The sequence below is a fragment of the Trachemys scripta genome, chromosome 5 (genome assembly GCF_013100865.1).
Source record: "Trachemys scripta elegans isolate TJP31775 chromosome 5, CAS_Tse_1.0, whole genome shotgun sequence".
NCBI lineage: Eukaryota > Metazoa > Chordata > Testudines > Emydidae > Trachemys > Trachemys scripta.
Window position 1 is genome coordinate 79161522 of NC_048302.1, and position 18173 is coordinate 79179694.

An 18173-nucleotide genomic window follows, 5' to 3' on the forward strand; every position below is an offset into this window, starting at 1 on the left:
CATAGGTAACATCATATAGTGCAGGATATTTAAGGAAACATTGACACAAAGAAGAAAAACTCCCAGAACCTAGGAAAGGCAACCAGCATAATCAACTATAAGCATTCTATAGACAATACTTGGAGGATCTAAATTACTTGTTCAGTGCTTAGATGTTATTCTGATAAGTATTATAGAAAAACCTCAGATAGAGAGAGTGGTGGAGAATGGTATCAGTAAACAACAAATACGGTGGAAGATTTGTGATGTGGGTACCTAGTCCAATAATAACTGAACTAAAACCACGAAATTCATTTCACAGAGGCTACCAGACAGCCAACAGACAGAGAGTAACTATTTAAGACTTGACTACTTCTGAGCCAGTTGTCTAGAGGTGTATCCATAACCAATCCCACAAGTGATTCACTTTCCATGACCTTTTTTTTGATTGCCATGAAGGTTACTGAAAGCTATGGATTCAATTAACCAATATTTATTTATTTTTTACCAGAAACTTTAGCATTGTTTGAAGATCCATTTTGGAGCTCAGCTCCTAGTTTTTTAAGTAGTATATCTCCTTTCAGAACTCCTGTTCCTTCTGTGTCATACCTGCAAAGAGCAAGAGGAGAAAGTCATTATCAGATTTAGCTTCCTTTCTTAGAGAATAGTTCACGCTTCCTCTGCATTTGTCACCTTCCTGTGAACATCAAGCACTGACAAAACGTCAGCAGAGTCAACCCAATGGACCAGTTTTTTTTCAACAAACCAAAATTGAACAATAGAGAGACAACACTCCCAGCTGTCCCCATAATATTAGATAAAATAGAGGCAATGGTACCTAGTGGTAAGCACATTAGCCTTCTATTGTAATATATAAAAGAATAAAATCAATGGGCCAAATCCTGAGTCCTCAACTGACCCCCATTCCTCTGCTTCCACTGACAGCAAGGAGCAGTAGATGGGCTCTGCACCTCGTGTTCAGGAGTCATGATTTGACTTAATATCATATACTCCCAATTATCTGAAACCCTATCCAAACCTCTGCATTATCACTCACTCCCATGACAGCAAGGCTGCAAAGGGACCCCAATGTGGTCACAGGGCCAGTGACACCCGATCCTGGCAGGCACCAGGGGCAGGGAAGGCTGCAGTCCTGGCAGAGCAAAGCAGAGTCCTCGGCAGAGAGGGCAGCACAGGAAGCCCTTGGCAGCCCCGCTGTCACGGGAGGGAGTGAGCGGGTCCACGACTGCAGAGGGCTCCCTGCACTGCCCTTTCGATTATCCAAACTCCCAATTATCCAAACAAAATCTGTGTTCCCCAGGCTATTTGGATAATTGGGAGCATGCTGTTATAATAATACTTGCACTTACATACCCCTTTCATCTAAGGATCTCATAGCACTTTACAAACACTGATAATTCTATAAATCAGGTTTATAATGGAAATTACAGTATGAATGATCCTTCCTTGCAGCAGACCTGCTGTTATAACTATAGTGAACTATTGAAAATTCATGTGACCAGTATTTCTATGGAAAGCATCATCACGCTGCTTTGCGCCAGTTAAGAAGCTTTGGTGTTTGCCTTTTGGATGCACTAACTGGTTACCACATATTGGAGCAGACCCTGTTCTGCAGCTACTTTGTGTGTGGAACTCCCATTGGCTTCACTTAGAGTTCTGTATGCAGAGCAGCTGCAGATTAGGGCCCACGAGTGGTCAGTGGAGTCCTCTACCCTGTGCCTGGTCTAAGCATCTTCCCTGTGGCTAATATGACAGATGAAAGTGACTATTTGTATATCTTACACTATCCAGGTTCTCTCCATTTACCTTTTCCTCCCTTTATCAGGCCCCACACCAGCATCTCACACACATACCCTCACAAGTCTACCACTAACACCAGAGGGGTGCTCTTTATTTTTTTAAATGCGAATGAGAATATTATCTAAAACTTGAATCAGATATTACCTTCTCCAAAGCTTTTCAAACTCCTCATTTCCAATGTGAAAACCTAGTTTGTTAAGTATGTTCTTAAACTCAGGCATCAGAATCCTGATGTCATCACCTGGGTTCTTCTGGGGCATCAGATCAGCAATATCCAGGGACCTATTTCCAACAGAAGTCAATATGATCCTTGCCTTATGAAACTTACCCTATGCCTGCTACACAGAAATTCCTCATTCTCTTACAAAGACAGAATTATTACATTAAAAGAAAAAAATCAATCCTGCTATGTACTTGGGGGTTTCTCTACAATTGCGTTATCCCTTAGCAGTGGAAAAGAATCAAGAAGGTAGGTTTGGTTTGGGTTTTTTTTATATGGCCCACTTTGTAAAAGGATGCTTCCCCCTCCCTCCTGATCCCATTCTATAGACTTGGATGCTGCCAGAGTCAAGCCTGATAAATCCTGAACCTTTTACCAATGAGAACATTTAACATTAGACGCAACACATCAAGGGATGTGGTAAATTCTCCATCACTTGGAATCTTTAAATCAAGATCGGGTGGCTTTCTAAAAGATATACTCTAGTTCAGCCACAAATGATTGGGTTTAATCACTGGGGGAAGTTTCTGGGATCAGTGTTACACAGGAGGCCAGACTAGATGATCACAATGGTCCCTTCTAGCCATAAAATCTATGATTGCTGCAGAAGTGCTTATACCTTTGTTTTGCTTTTTCTTTTAGTTGTGCATGCACCTGTGATGCAGTCATCATGATTCTGTCCCCCTGTCTGTGGTTGATGGGATCAAGCCAGGCTGGAGCCCCAGAAGTAGCAGGATCACGAATTGCTGCATACAACTCTTCAAACTTGATAATGGCTTTGTCCTGTAGTTTAAGCCTGTTACAATGCAGGATTGTGAATGTTTGTTTGCAGTGTTTGCATTCTCTTCAGTGACATAAAAAAGATAGATCACTTACTGATGGAGAAGCAGACCATACAAATCAAATCTCTCCCTTTCAACACTTCTTTCTTCCACTACCTCAGCTCACATACAAAGGAGAAAGCCATTAAGTGGCAATGACATATATATTAATACTTGCCTTAAATGCACTAACATGTGTTGGTATTAACTCCATTAACATTCAACTAGTGATTAACTGTGGCTGAGCTGGTGGAGCCTGGCGACAGCTCAAAGTTGGCTGGCAAAAGATCATATTGTAAATGAGTCAAAACTGCAGATGCAGAGCCTATCCAGCCTAGCCTGAGGAGTTCCCACTGCCCTACGATTAAATGCATCACCACCACCAGAGTAAGATTTTATTCTTTGACAGATGTCTTCGAGTTGCAGCGAATCCCCAGATTGCCAGGCAGCAAGCATATCCCAATTGCCACCCAGCAGCTGTAATCAGCTTGCCCTTCCCTGCACAGGTCACAGGAAGTTCCACATCAAGGGGTTTGACAGTAGCCTCATGGTGCTACATAAACCCACGAGGAATTCCAGGAAGTGTCCAGGCAACAATGTGGATCATTAGCTAGCTCCAAAGTCCACACTGCATTCTCTGTTCCTGAACTCCTGGTATTGACCTTGGCTTTGACTTGGACCTTGACTACCACTCATACCCCAGAACACCCACACAGACCTGATATCAGGTACTGACCTTTGGCCTGATCCTTGACCGGTCTCTGGCTCTGCCCGTCAGCCTGATTACTGCCCCTGATACTGACTCTGAACCCCGGTTGTTGTTCCTGCCTACCTAGCTCCTGCACTAGTCTCGTCTACCTTTGCACAGAATCGTGACCCACTCTTTCTTCTGTACAGTTTGTAACAAGAATGGTCATCTATAGTAGATGTAAGAGAACAGCCTTAATACAAATGCTGTTAGAATACCACGATCTGATCCTTCATGAATAATAACTCCATATGGCTTTAAACCCGGGTGAGGAAAACTCAAGTTGATATGGCTCATCCAAGAATAATTCTGAATGCTGCTGTTGCTTCTGCATCTACACTTACTTTTAAAAAGGAGATATTTACTAGGGACTAGGGGTCTGATCCAACAGCAATAAAAGACTCACACTGACTTCAGTGGGTGGGGTCTCAAGCACTATGTTCTTCAGTGCCCTATTTACAATATTCAATTAAACTCTTGTAAGACGCCCTTTCAATCCAGTTTGCCACTGTACACTTTTAATATGGATTTTTGATCAGTTAAACAAAAATAAGTTGTCTAATTTGATCGGGCATGTCTTAATTTGCCTTTTCCCTGCAAAATACAGACAAGTCATATTGCATTATACTGTGCTTAAATAATGCAAATTTAAATAAGAACATAAGAACGGCCATACTGGGTCAGACCAAAGGTCCATCAAGCCCAGTATCCTGTCCTCTGACAGTGGCCAATGGCAGGTGCCCCAAAGGGAATGAACAGACAGGTTATCAACAAGTGATCCATGCCCTGTCACCCAATCCCAGCTTCTGGCAAACAGAGGCTAGGGACACCATTCCTGCTTATCCTGGCTAATAGCCATTGATGGACCTGTCCTCCATGAATCTATCTAGCTCCCTTTTGAACCCGTTTTAGTACTGGCCTTCCCAACACCCTCTGGCAAGGAGTTCTTGTGTTTGTTTTAAACCTGCTACCTATTAATTTCATTTGATGGCCCCTTGTTCTTGTATTATGAGAAGAAGTAAATAACACTTCCTTATTTACTTTCTCTATACCACTCATGATTTTATAGACCTCTATCATATCCCCCCTTAGTCACCTCTTTTCCAAGCTGAAAAGTCCCAGTCTTAATAATCTCTCCTCATATGGAAGCCATTCTATACCCCTAATCATTTTTGTTGCCCTTTTTTGAACCTTTTCCAATTCCAATATATCTTTTTTGAGCTGGGGCGACCACATCTGCACACAGTATTTAAGGTGTGGGCGTACCATGGATTTATATAGAGGCAATATGATATTTTCCTGTCTTATTATCTATCCCTTTCTTGAGGATTCCCAACATTCTGTTCACTTTTTTGAATGCCACTGCACATCGAGGGGATGATTTCAGAGAACTATCCACAATGACTCCAAGATCTCTTTCTTGAGTGGTAACAGCTAATTTAGACCCCATCATTTTATATGTATTATTAGGATTATGTTTTCCAATGTGCATTACTTTGCATTTATCAACATTAAGATAGTTTTGTCTCATCTGCAAATTTTGACACCTCACTATTTACCCCTTTTTCCAGATCGTTTATTAATATGTTAAATAGGACTGGGCCCAGTACAGATCCCTGGGGGACACCACTATTTACCTCTCTTCATTCTGAAAACTGACCATTTATTCCTACCCTTTGTTTCCTATCTTTTAACCAGTCACCAATACATGAGAGAACCTTCCCTCTTATCCCATGACTGCTTATTTTGCTTAACAGCCTTTGATGAGCAACCTTGTCAAAGGCTTTCTGAATATCTACATACACTATATCCACTGAATCTCCTTTGTTCACATACTTGTTGACCCCCTCAAAGAATTCTAGTAGATTGGTGAGGCATGATTTCCCTTTACAAAAACCATATTGACTATTTCCCAACAAATTATGTTCATCTATACGTCTGACAATTTTGTTCTTTATGATAGTTTCAACCAATTTGCTCGGTACTGAAGTGAGGCTTACTGGCCTGTAATTGCCAGGGTCACCTCTGGAGCCCTTTTAAAAAAAATGGCGTCACATTAGCTATCCTCCAGTCATTTGGTACAGAACCTAATTTAAATGATAGGTTACAGATGACAGTTAGTAGTCCTGCAATTTCACATTTGAGTTCCTTCAGAACTCTTGGGTGAATACCATCAGGTCCTGGAGACTTATTACTGTTTAGTTTATCAATTTGTTCCAAAAATATTTTAAAATGGAGCTACTCAAATAATAAAAATGTATTTGTGACTCATTTATACACTGGTTGATAGCAGGGGTGGAGGGAATTATTAATCAACCATTAACCCTATTATTTGCTCAGTTCTAATTGCAAGTAAGCCTGAAATTACATCCACAGTGCTATGGGGTATGCACAGCTGTGAATGGATGTAAGACAATAAAATTCACACACAGTGCCTGCAGTCGTTAATATAATACACAAAATTATTTCTCAGTAACTATGAACTTATTTCACTAATGTAATGCAGGTTATTTGCCTGAGTACAAAGCTATGACTCAGTGAAGGGATTATATCACTGTCATAAATCACTTCAGGGTCCTTAACCAATTTACGAATGGTGCAAAACAAAAGAATAAAATGAGATTTGAAAAGATAACTGTGACGAAGCTCACATAGCGAGGAATAATGTGAAGCAAAAATCATAGGCAGGGGAATTATGGACCAGGCAGTAAAAATATAGAGAAGGCTGTGAAGGTTATGGTGTGTAATACATTGAAGAGGAGCCAAAAGTGTGATGAAGTCATTAAAAAGGAAACAGCAACAGTACAATAGCAGGAATAATTCAAGCAAATTATTGAGGAAATTATTCCACTTTACTTCATGCTTGTTAGGTTTCCAGTTGAATTACTGCTCTCAGTCTGGCATATCATTTTTTGTAAAGAAAAATCAATTGAGAAGAGTAAAGAAGATGTTTAGAAAATAAGATCCAGGAGAAAATATTAAGAAAACTTACGGAAAAATCCAACTCAGTTTTCTCACACCCTGGGGTATTTTAGCTGCCAGAACTCTTAGAACAGTTAGGCAATTGAACAAGATGCCAAAGTTGCTTATAGAATCACTATCACTGGAGGTATTGAAAGCTCAACTTGACACCCATCCATCACAGCTAGTGTAGGAATAATAAAATCCAACTTTCAGGGAGACAGACAGATGACCAACTAGAGGTTCTTTTCAACCCAAAGGACTGTCTGAAGAAGAATGAGTTGCAGGATTGGCATCAGGAAATCTACTTTTAATAAATTTGCTTTTTAAATATAAAACTGCGCTCTCCCTCTTATAGTACAATATTTTCCAGACCATGTGATTTAGAAAGATGCATCTGTGCTTTATATCACATACATCATCGTATTGTTTCCAGTTTGAAAATACTGTACTATGCTGGCAAGTGAAGGATGAATTTCTTGAGTAGGGAACAAAATTGGGAGAGGGGGCTATTGTAGTAAACCAGGTCTGCCATAGTCAAAATGGAAAATTTGCTCATATTTATATTATAGGTTATGAATAGTGGAAATCTTTTGCTACCTTCTTTAGCTTTTATCTGATCACATACCTTAGAAGAAGTTGCTGATACTGCTTGAAGCTGATATACCTTCCCAGAAATTTGGTCAGCATCATTAGTAGCACATCTCTATGAATGAATAAAAGTAAGAAATATCTATAGTGTGATTTGATCCAGTCCACCTCCATACATTGATAAGAGACAAAAGTGGGGGGGGAGAGGGAATTGGGAGTAAATATAAAGTATTTCATGGTACTAAATATATGGGAAAAGACCACTGGCTTTGTTTCAGACCTTTAGTGATACACATGCATGTGTCAAAGTTAAGTAAGAGGTCCCAGACAATGCAAACTGCTGTGTGAGACACATACCTATTGACCTGCCCCTTGCCCTCAGGGTCATTGTTTTTGAACAGTTGTCTCATAGTAAAATAGCCTCCAGATCTCATTTTTTCACGCAAAATGTGCTCCAACTTAAAAAAAAAATAAAATTGATACACATTTAATAGCAAATATACAAATAACAGACACCTCTAACATGTACTTTTAACTCATTTTTTTCCTTAAAGTACAAGAAGAGGATGTCAACTGTCACTGACAAGATGATAAGAAATCAAAAAGGAATACATGTTCCACAATAAAATGATGTATCTTTAATAACCACCCAGAGAGGGGGGGCGGTACTTTCTGTAGAGTCTTGAGCAGGAAAAGAAAAATGTAATTTTTTTTTCTGCTCAGCTATAATATAGGCTTTCAAGTACTGTTGCGCGACTGAATTGAGTGAACCTTATTGGCATTGCCAAGATAAATATGATCTTTGCTTTCTGTGTTATCATTAAACCATGTGTTGCCAAGTTACATTTTGAAAAAAATACAAGCCAAATCCTGAAACCTTTACTCAGCCTGTATTCAGAAAAAGTTTCCATTGTCTTCAATGGGAGTTTTCCCCACGAATGACATTGTCATGAGGATGCCATTCAACATAGGTAAATTCAATCTGGAATAATTGTGAAGGAGTGTGTACAATGTTTCAGAGTTTAATTAATACTTATAGAGGATGTTACTAGGTAACTGAATTATACAGACTTATGCTGACTGTTCTTTTCTGTTTGACAGAGACCTTCTAAAAATCATATATTTTTAAAGGACTGGAGCTAGAATTTCCTGTGGATAATATTAAAATTGAACACTGTAGTATAAGTTAAGTTAGGATATGTAGTTATAACCTATCACTGTGCTTGGCTTTCAGGGCAAAAGGAGGAAATGTATGTGTACTTCCTTCATGCCAGTTCACAGGGATTGCTGACTGAAACCTTTCTTGGTACCGATATAGCCTATGAGTCAAATTTTATTCTACACATTTATTTATATGGACTGTATTTGATTAAAGTCATACCTCATCAGCTTCAATCCTGAGCTGTGTCCCAGGCTGAGACAGTAAACTGGTCCTGCTGCTAGCAAAACTTGCTCTGCTTACTGCTGGGTTTCCAGTGTCGGCTCGTTGGCCTGAGTCATTAAAAAAAACTAATCAAGTTTCAGAAACTATGAACAATGTATACAGGTAAAGAGAGCTAGTAGATAGGGCACAGAATTCAGTCACAGAGGGACCACCAGATCATCTAGTTGGACCTCCTGTATATCACAAGCCACCAATAGCACCCAGCACCTGCACACTTAACCCAACAACTGAAATTACACCAAAATATTACAGCCCAAAGGAGACATCATTTGCCACAGGGAGAGAACAGGAGGGACCGAAGTGCACCAGTGCCCAAGGTCCCTGCAATGGCAGGGAAATGATTAAGTGAGATATGCCCAGATAATCCTGGCAAGGGATCCGCACCCACACGCTGCAGAGGAAGGTGCAAACGCGTCTAGCGAAAATTCTTTCCTGACCCCATATATTGCAATCAATTAGACCCTAAGCATGTGATCAAGAACCATCCAGCCAAGCATCTGAGAGAGAGAATGCTCAGTGCCACCTCAGAGCCCTGGTCCTCCATGTCCAATGTCAGTTCTCCAGCTGTGGCCATCTCCAATGCTTCACAGGAAGGAAATAATACATTGGAGCAGGAGGAGGAATACCTCCTCAGCCCCTGAAGCATGAGCTTTAGGAACATAAGATACAAACTGGAAGCGAGTCCCAGGGCTGTTGAGCCTTGACCCCTACCATCACAAGCAATGCTGACAGACAACTGCATTCATAAATTTGTTCAACTCTCTCATAAAAACTAATTAACTTGTGTGCCCCCACAACTCCTATTGGGAGGCTCAGAACCTCACCCTTCTGCTGGTTAGAACAGTCTTCTAGTTTCCAGCCTGAATTTGTTCATGGCCAGTTTATACCTATTTGTTCTTGTGCCAACACTGTCCTTTAGCTTAAATAGCTTTTCATCCTCCCTAGTATTTATCCCCCTAATGTATTTATAGAGAGCAATTGTATCCCATCTTCGCCTTCTTTTTGCCACACTAATCAAGCCAAGCTCTTCCAGTCTCCTGTCATAAGATAGGCCTTCCATTCTTCTGATCATCCTTGTAGCTGTTCTGTACACCTGCTCCAGTTTAAATTCATCTTTCTTGAACAGGGTAACCATAACAGTAGGCAGTATTCCAGACGAGGTCTTACAATAGCATTAATGCTTCTCCATCTCTACTGGAAAGGGCAATCAGCAGACCTCGGTTCTAGTCCCACCTCTGCTACTGGTTTGCCATGTGGCCTGGGGCAAGTCACTTATTCTCTTGGTCTTATATTCCCTAAGCATATTCTACAGATAATGTGTTGCACTTTGTATTATAGGTATGTTAATAAATAGAATCGTAGATAAAAATGGAGGGCTCGAAAGGACCTTAAAAGGTTATCTAGTCTATCTCCCCATGCTGAGGACAGATCCCTCCAGGACCCCACTAAATACATCTTCCCAGTTTGACAGCTAATCATTGATAACTATGCTTGGAGTATGGTTTTTCAAACAGTTGTGCATCCACTTAATAGTAATTGCATCTAGGCCACATTTCCCTAGTTTGCTTATGAGAATGTCATGTGGGACTATGCCAAAAGCCTTACTAAAATCAAGTTATATCATGTTTATTGGTTTTCCCCCCATCCACTAGGTCAGTAATCCCAGCAAAAATGAAAATTAGGTTGCTTTGGCATGATTTGTTCTTTAGGCACCCATTTGAAAAATCTTGCCGATTGTCTGTGGCTGTATATGGTCCCATCTGGTGCCTTAAAAAAATGTGCAGGTGTGTAACTTACTTACAAATATCGAGAATAATTTGTGATTGATTTCAATTTGATTGGAGAGGAGGGGAAAAGATGACTTCAGATGGTCAAAGAAATGCCAGTGTGGCCTTTCACAGCAAAGAACAGGGGATATGTCCGTGTGTTCTTGAATTTGAGCCCCAAGTAATAAGATATTGATTTAGAAATATTTAAAGTTTATATCTGAAGATTTTTCATATTTCTTACTGTATCTACATACCTCCCTTTTTGACTAATTTACAGTTTTACCTAAAAACACATGCGAATACACACACACACACGGCACAATCTTGCAAAGGCAAGAGAAAGCTAAAAGATGACATAATAAATATGTGTTGGGCTTTTCTAATCTCTACAGTCCAAATTCTGGCCTCCCATTGACTTCAGTGGGTGGCATAGGCTGCAAGGGAGGGTAAAATTTGGTTCAATCAGCCTGTAATAGCACATAAGTGAAGTCATACTCTGAGTGCATGCAAATCAGGGTATACATTTGCAAAACTGTGCCTTTGACATTTCAATGTTCTAAATGCAGCATATTGACCAATGTGTTGTGTCAAGTATGACCCCCAAAGTGACCAAATCTTAACAGGTTTAGCATAAAGTAAGAATCTAAAAGCATGGGAAAGGCCCGTTTCCAAATATCTTAGTATTGTCTTGCACAGTTCTGTACATTTGTGTCGTTTTGTTGTTGGTTATACACATCATTCTTTTGACATTCCCTTTTGGCTGAACCAGTAATATAAGCAAATGGCTTGACTGAACATGTCCTGTTGTTTTTAAGGATTACCTCACCAAAGCAACTGAATCTAGGCTAATAAAATGGTTTATTTTTTTCAGTACTTCAGTTGTGGCTGAGCTACATGAGACAGGGGAGGAGAGAGCAAGAAAAGAATAAGGAACATGATATAAGAACCTGAAGAGAATTGACCTGAAAAGAGCACTAGTGCTCCACTGCTGCTTCTTTGCCATCCCATCAGGAATACTCCTGTGTTGTGAATAATGTCCCCTGAAGCCTATGTGCAGCATTTGAGGACTGTGGCATCACAATAGTTCGTTCCACATCTTCAGGTTTTTTTCATACATTTTTCAAAGTTTCACTTCCCTGTTTCTATTCTTTTGTGACATCTCAAATGTGGTTCGTATTTTGGTGGAAAAACTAACTATAGAAACTGCTAGTCATTGATTTCTTCTGCATCGGCTATTTGAAGAATTAGATTAGCATGAATAGTCTTTATTTTTAGGTTATTCTTGTCCCCAAGTATAATGTACAGTAAAACATTTTATAACATGTAGGTGTTAATAATAAAATCACAAAAAGTGTTCAGATATAGAACTTTTAATCCATAGACCCTTATAAAGGAGGGGAAGAATCCCTATGTGGTCACCTTTTGGTATTATTATAGTTTATAATGGATTCATAAATAATGGCTATTATAAGCACATTATAGACATGAGTACTAAGTGTTATAGATGGTTATAAGCACATCAGTAGAAGTCATTATATATGGATACAAGCAGCATTGTACATGAAAAATGTATTCACTTGTTCTGTGGTCCAGAAGGATATGCAGGAGGTCAGACTAGATGATCATGATAGTCCCTTCTGACCGTAAAGTCTATGAATCTGTGAGAAGGAGATGAGTGGCAGACCAGATGAAAGTCTCTGGTGAAGATAAAAGGAGGGAAAAAACAGGGGTGACATCATGGTGTTTCTGCGACAGATCACCAAATCCAAGAGGGAGGTGGAGGAGGTATTTCTAGAACAAATAACAGAAAAATCCAAAACCAGAAAGTAATAGGGAATTTTAGTAGCTACCCAGACATCTGCTGGAAAAGTAATATGGTAAAACAAAAAAATCTCCAGTTGGTTCTTGGAATGTGTTGGGAACAACTTCTTGTTTCAGAAGATGGAGGAAGTAAGCAGGGGTCAGCCATTTGGGACTTGATTATGACTAACCGTGAGAAATTGTTTGCAAATATAAAGGCTGAAGGCAACTTGAGTGAAAGTGATCATGAAATGATAGATTTCATGATGCTAAGGAAAGAAAGGAGTGAAACCAGCAGAATAAGGACAATGGACTTCAAAAAAAGCAGACTTTACAAATTCTCTGACTCTGTTAGGTGAGGTCCCATGGGAAGAAAAATCTGAGGGAAAAAGGAGTTCAGGAGAGCTGGCTAAATATGACTCCATCAGGAGCTCTTTAATGACTTGAAAATCAAAAAGGAATCCTACAAAAAGTGGAAACAGACAAATTGCTAATAACAAGAAAGAAAGTATATAACAAGCTTGTATGGAAAAAAATCAGAAAAGCTAAGACACAAAATGAGTTACACCTAGCAAGTAGCATAAAAGGCAATAGGAAAAGGTTCTTTAAATGTTTTAGGAGAAAGAGAAAGATGAAGGAAGCTAATAATGGATGACACCAAGGTGTTTGAAGTCTATTTTACTTTAGTCTCCTTCACTAAAAAAGTTAATGTTGAATATTAACAAGGGGGAAGAATCACAAGCCAGAACAGGGGAAAGAATGTGTTAAAAATATTTGGATATGTTAGATGTATTCAAATTTGCAGAACCTGATGAAATTCATCCTAGAGTACTTCCAAGATTCCTTCAGCTCATTCTGTAACTGTTTGCAATTATCTCTGAATACTCATGGAGGATGGGTGAGGACTCAAAGGATTAGCAATGGGTAAACATAGTACCTATCTTTAAAAAGGGGAATGGAAGACCCAGGGAATTATAGATATGTCAGCCTAACTTAGATATTTGGAAAGGTACTGGAACAAATTATCAAACAATCAATTTGTAAACATGTAGAGGCTAACAGGTTGATAAATAATAACCAACATGGCTTTGTCAAGAACAAATCATGCCAAACCAACCTAAATCTGCCCTCCCCACCACCAGGGACCGTAGGGATGTGGTGCCAGCCGCTTCCGGGAGCGACGGGGGGCCAGGGCAGGCAGGGAGCCTGTCTTAGCCCCGCTGCGCAGCACTGCCACCCCAGAGCCGCTCCAGGTAAGAGGCTCCAACCCCCTGCCCTGAGCCCCCTGCCACACCCTGCACCCCTCCAGCACCCAACCCCTGCTCTGAGCCCCTTCCCATACTCTGCACCCCGCTCACCACCCCTGCTCTGAGCCCCCTCCTGCACTCCACAATCCCTCCTGCACCCCAACTCCCTGCCCTGAGCCCCCTGCCACACCCTGCACCCCAACCCCCTGCCCTGAGCTCCCTTCCACACTCCGCACCCCTCCTACACCCCAACCACCTTCCCTGACCCCCTGCTGTACCCCAACCTACTGCCCTGAGCCCCCTGCCACACCCTGCACCCCAGCCCCCTGCCCTGAGCCCCCGCCGCACCCTGCGCCCCATCTGCATCCCAACCCCGTTTTGAGCCCCCTCGTACACCCCGCACTCCTCCTCCGCCCCAACCCCTCTCCCTGAGCTCCTTCCTGCACCCCGCACTCCCTCCCACAACCCAACCTCCTGCCCCAGCCCTGCATGCAGGGCCATGAATGTAATTTCACCACTCAAATGTGGCCCTGGGGCCAAAAAGTTTGCCCACCCCGATGTAAGGAAAGGATAGTCAAAACAAATGATGTCTTGGGTACATCATAAACCTTAAACACTTTAAACCAAAAATAAATACTAAGTTTACACTTGCTGCATACCACAGATGCATATCATGGGCCAAGTTCTGCTCTTAATTACACTGCCAATGTAACTCCAGTAGATCAACAGAGTTATCTGGATTTACACCACTGTAACCTGAATCAGACCTTAAATCTGTGACTGTTTAAGAAAATTCACCATTTCATAGAACAAGTTTTCACCTAAAAGCAAACCCTGGTGTGGTATGACCAGGGCCAGATTAAGGCAGGGGCTTTAGGGGCTGCAGCCAAGAGCCCCGGCTCAAGGCGGGTCCCGCAAAAATAAATCACAGGCAGCGATCTCCAACTCTGGGGAGCCACTAAAAGTCACACGGCACAGCGGGGCGCTCAGGCAGGCTGCCTGCATGCCATGACTCCACACCGCTCCCGGAAGCGGCTGGCTGCTAGCACGTTTCTGCGGCCCCTAGTGGGGTGAGGGAGGCAGCTCCGTACACTTGGCCTGCCCCCAGCACCCATTGGCCAGGAACTGGCCAATGGGAGCTACAGGAGTGGCGCTTGCAGGCGCAGGCAGCGCATGGAGACATGCTGTCCCCCTCCCCGCAGGGGCCGCAGAGACATGCTAGCAGCAAGCTGCTTCCAGGAGCAGCGTGGGGCCACAGCATGCAGGCAGCCCACCTGAGCCCTGCTGTGCCGCCAGCCAGGAGCTGCCTGTGGTAAGCGTCTCCTGGCCAGAGCCTACACCTTGCACCTCCTCCTCCACCCCAACCTCCTGCCCCAGATCAGAATCCCCATCCTGCACCCAAATCATACACCCCCTCCTGCACCCTAATCCCCTGCACCAAACTTCCTCCCAGGAAAAAGAGTTGTATACAGGGGCCCCACAAAATCTAATAGCCCCAGGCCCACAGGAGAGTTAATCCGGGTCTGGGTATGGTGTACATACTAGCATCTGAAAGCTAAAAATTTGGATAGTTGAGGACATAAATACTCAATGCTATAGAAATATTATTGCTGCACTCAAAAAAAAAAATCCTCTAGTCCAATATACAACAACTTTCCTAACAAAGACCTAACCAGAACACTATTTGGAAATAAAAATGCAATTAAAATGCACTTAAATTGTAATTAAAAACATTTCCATTCAAATTCAAACAAACTCAGCTGGGGACTTCTGATACATAAAGAGGGGAACAAACAGCGAGCTGGTAAATGTTTTTCTTACAAACGGGAACTATCCCTCCGACATTCTCTCTCTCTCTATATGAGAGAGAGAGAGAGATCCTATCTCCTAGAACTGGAAGGGACCCTGAAAGGTCATCGAGTCCAGCCCGCTGCCTTCACTAGCAGGACCAAGTACTAATTTTGCCCCAGATCCCTAAGTGGCCCCAGCAAGGATTGAACTCACAACTCTGGGTTTAGCAGGCCAATGCTCAAACCACTGAGCGGGCAAGTTAATCTCTCACACACACACACTTCCTCAATTATATCTTCCCTTATAGCTGCTGTGCGTATTGCAAAAAAGAACTAGATAAGAGGATAGGTCCATCAATGGGCTATTAGCCAGGATGAGCAGGGATGGATGGTGTCCCTAGTCTCTGTTTGCCAGAAGCTGGGAATGAGCAACAGAGGATGGATCACTTGATGATTACCTGTTCTGTTCATTCCCTCCAGGGCAGCTGGCATTGGCCACTGTTGGAAGATACTAGGCAAGATGGACCTTTGGTCTGTCTGACCCAGTATGGCCTTTCTTATTTTCTTAGCGAATCCCCGTATCCATCACATACGTTACATCATCCCCAACACCTGGTGCTTCTCTCAGCTGATCCTTATGCCCCATCCCCACACCCCCCAGGCATGTGGCATCTTCTGACAGCAGAGATGCATGTTAGGTGTGTTCTCCTCACGCGGCAGCACTGCCAACCCCGGCGGCTCCCCCCCAACTCCCATGGGACGGGCCCCTCTCTGCCAGCACTTACCGAATAGCGGGAGCTTGGGCTTGCTCGGGTCCGCGCGGGCGGAGTTCTCCTGCGGCTGCCGTGGGGACAGGAGGGAGCGCGCACCGCGGAAGGGGGGCAGCAGCAGCTCCGGCTCAGGGGGCTGCTGCGGCGGGGCCCGGGTGCCGCCGCTGCCCCCTGCAGGCTGCTGTCCGCAAGGCGCGTACCCGCGCAGAGCCAGGCGCTCGGGGTCGCCGAGCCGGGAGAGCGGGTGCTGGATCACAGGCGGCAGCCGGGGCGAAGCGGTGCTGGGAGCCTGCGGGCGGCTGGAGGGCACCTCGCCGCGGGCAGCCATCCTGGCCGAAAGGAGACAAGAAACCGATCCGTGTCGGGCTGCTCACCCGCCACCTCCCCGGCGCCAGGGATTAAAGCCCCAACACAAACCACCAGAGGGCTGTACCTCGCTGGGTGCGGGGAGGGGAGCCCAACGTGCCCTCCCCTCCCCCTCGTTTAAAAGGCTGCGCTTGGAGAAAGTTTCCAGCCTCCCGTATCTGGGTCAGTAAATTCCTCTGCCCTGTGCTGAGAGCCCGGGGTGCTGCTGAGCCAAAGAAGCCCTGGTAGTGCCCCGTGATCGCCCTGGCCTTTCCCCCAGCAGCCCCAGACTGTTTGGAGCTGGTGGTGTTTCTCTTCTGGAACAAGGGGAGGTTGCTACAGGCAACAGAAAACGCCTGAATCCCTTTTCAACAACATTTCTGCCAGAGAGAGCCAGACGCACCACTGGGAGGTCCGGCTGCATTCCCAGCCACGCGACAGAAGCCATGGGAGGAAGGGAACCCCCCTCTCCCCCCGCCTCCCCAGCTTAACCACTGGACTCTCCTCCGTACACAGCTACCGGAGGAGCGTTACCACCAAGAAACGGATTCTTGCATACTGCACGGAGCATGGTCTTGTAAGCATATGTGGGGCTCCCCTTTGTAACAGGCAGCCAGTCCCTTGGCACATGTATGGAAATTAAAATAAAATATAGACTTGAGCCACAGATATCAACCTGATTCCCATCCCCAGGATGCAGCTGTCTACAAATCCGGGACTAAAGTCTGAGTAAATAGATCTACCTTACACTGTATCCTGAAGGTCAATAAACTTGGACTTCCTCCGACCAACAAGGAGACAAAGTTGAGGCGCTTCAGCGGAGAGTGTCTAGCTCCCATACCTTCAAACCCAGGGGCTGGAAAAATGCTCTAGGTGTCAGCTATCAGAGGAAAAGGGGCTGTCTATTAGATGGACAGGACAAACCATAGGGCTTTACAGAGATGAATATCAGGCCAACCCATCTTTAAATGCACCCAGAAGTGAACAGAAAGTCAATGCAGATCTTACAGACCTGGTATAATGTGTTCCATAGCCAACACCATCAAGTAAATTAAGCAGCCATCTGCATTTTGCACCAGCTGCAGCTTCTAAGTGATCTACAAGGATAACCCTATGTAAAGCATATTACAGTAATCCAGTCCTGAGGTGACACAGGCATGGATAACTTATGAGGTGGACATCAGAAAACCAGGGTCATAATCATCTTCACAGATGCCTGTGGAAAGCCCCTCTGATCATATTGTGTGAGGATTCAGAATCAAAATTAATGATGTACACCAGGGGAATAAGAACAGGAGTACTTGTGGCACCCCCCAGAGACTAACACATTTATTTGAGCATAAGCTTTCATGGGCTACAGCCCACTTCATCGGATGCATGTCCACAAAAGCTTATGCTCAAACAAATTTGTTAGTCTCTAAGGTGCCAGAAGTACTCCTGTTCTTTTTGCGGATACAGACTAATACGGCTGCTACTCTGAAAACTAAGGGAATATGAGTTTAAAAATTATGGCCTAGATCTAAGGAGGGATTTAGACTGCACACCTAATTTTTAGATACCTTGAAAGTCACTGGAATCCCAAAATCCTGAATTAAGCACCTAATCTCCCTATACAATGCATGAGGAGAGATAGGTGCCTGAGAATGGGCTCCATAAAAAAAGCATGCTAGTGGGTAGCCAATTAAATTAGCCAATGGGAGATGCCAACTAGATGAGTGTATCCTAAACCCACCCCGCATACAGAGTTAGGCACCCAAGTCTGGGTTGCAGGGAGGTGCTAGCCTATCTCCACTAGCTCTCCACACCTCGGAACCCCTCTCCTAGACTCAGGTGCCTAAACTGTTTTTGCAAGAAATAGCAGAGAAGG

At 43.4% G+C, this 18173-nt stretch overlaps 1 protein-coding gene across 4 annotated transcripts in view; it reads right to left on the bottom strand.

The window, feature by feature from the left end:
• LOC117878115 (EF-hand calcium-binding domain-containing protein 6-like) overlaps window positions 1-16580 on the bottom strand; it is a 90161-nt gene extending 73581 nt beyond the window's left edge. Inside the window, exons 1-7 of one of the 4 annotated variants that reach the window (XM_034772070.1) lie at window positions 15977-16574; window positions 8523-8632; window positions 7499-7599; window positions 7179-7256; window positions 2640-2816; window positions 1945-2082; window positions 488-588 (exon numbers count right to left, since the gene is read on the bottom strand). In XM_034772070.1, coding sequence (XP_034627961.1) covers window positions 488-588; window positions 1945-2082; window positions 2640-2816; window positions 7179-7256; window positions 7499-7599; window positions 8523-8632; window positions 15977-16289 — 1018 coding nt within the window. In that variant the 5' untranslated portion in view covers window positions 16290-16574. Of the gene's footprint in view, window positions 1-487; window positions 589-1944; window positions 2083-2639; window positions 2817-7178; window positions 7257-7498; window positions 7600-8522; window positions 8633-15976 lie in introns of all 4 variants that reach the window. The other 3 variants (XM_034772069.1, XM_034772071.1, XM_034772072.1) reach the window with 3 other exon arrangements.
• Between the last annotated feature and the right edge of the window lie 1593 nt (window positions 16581-18173).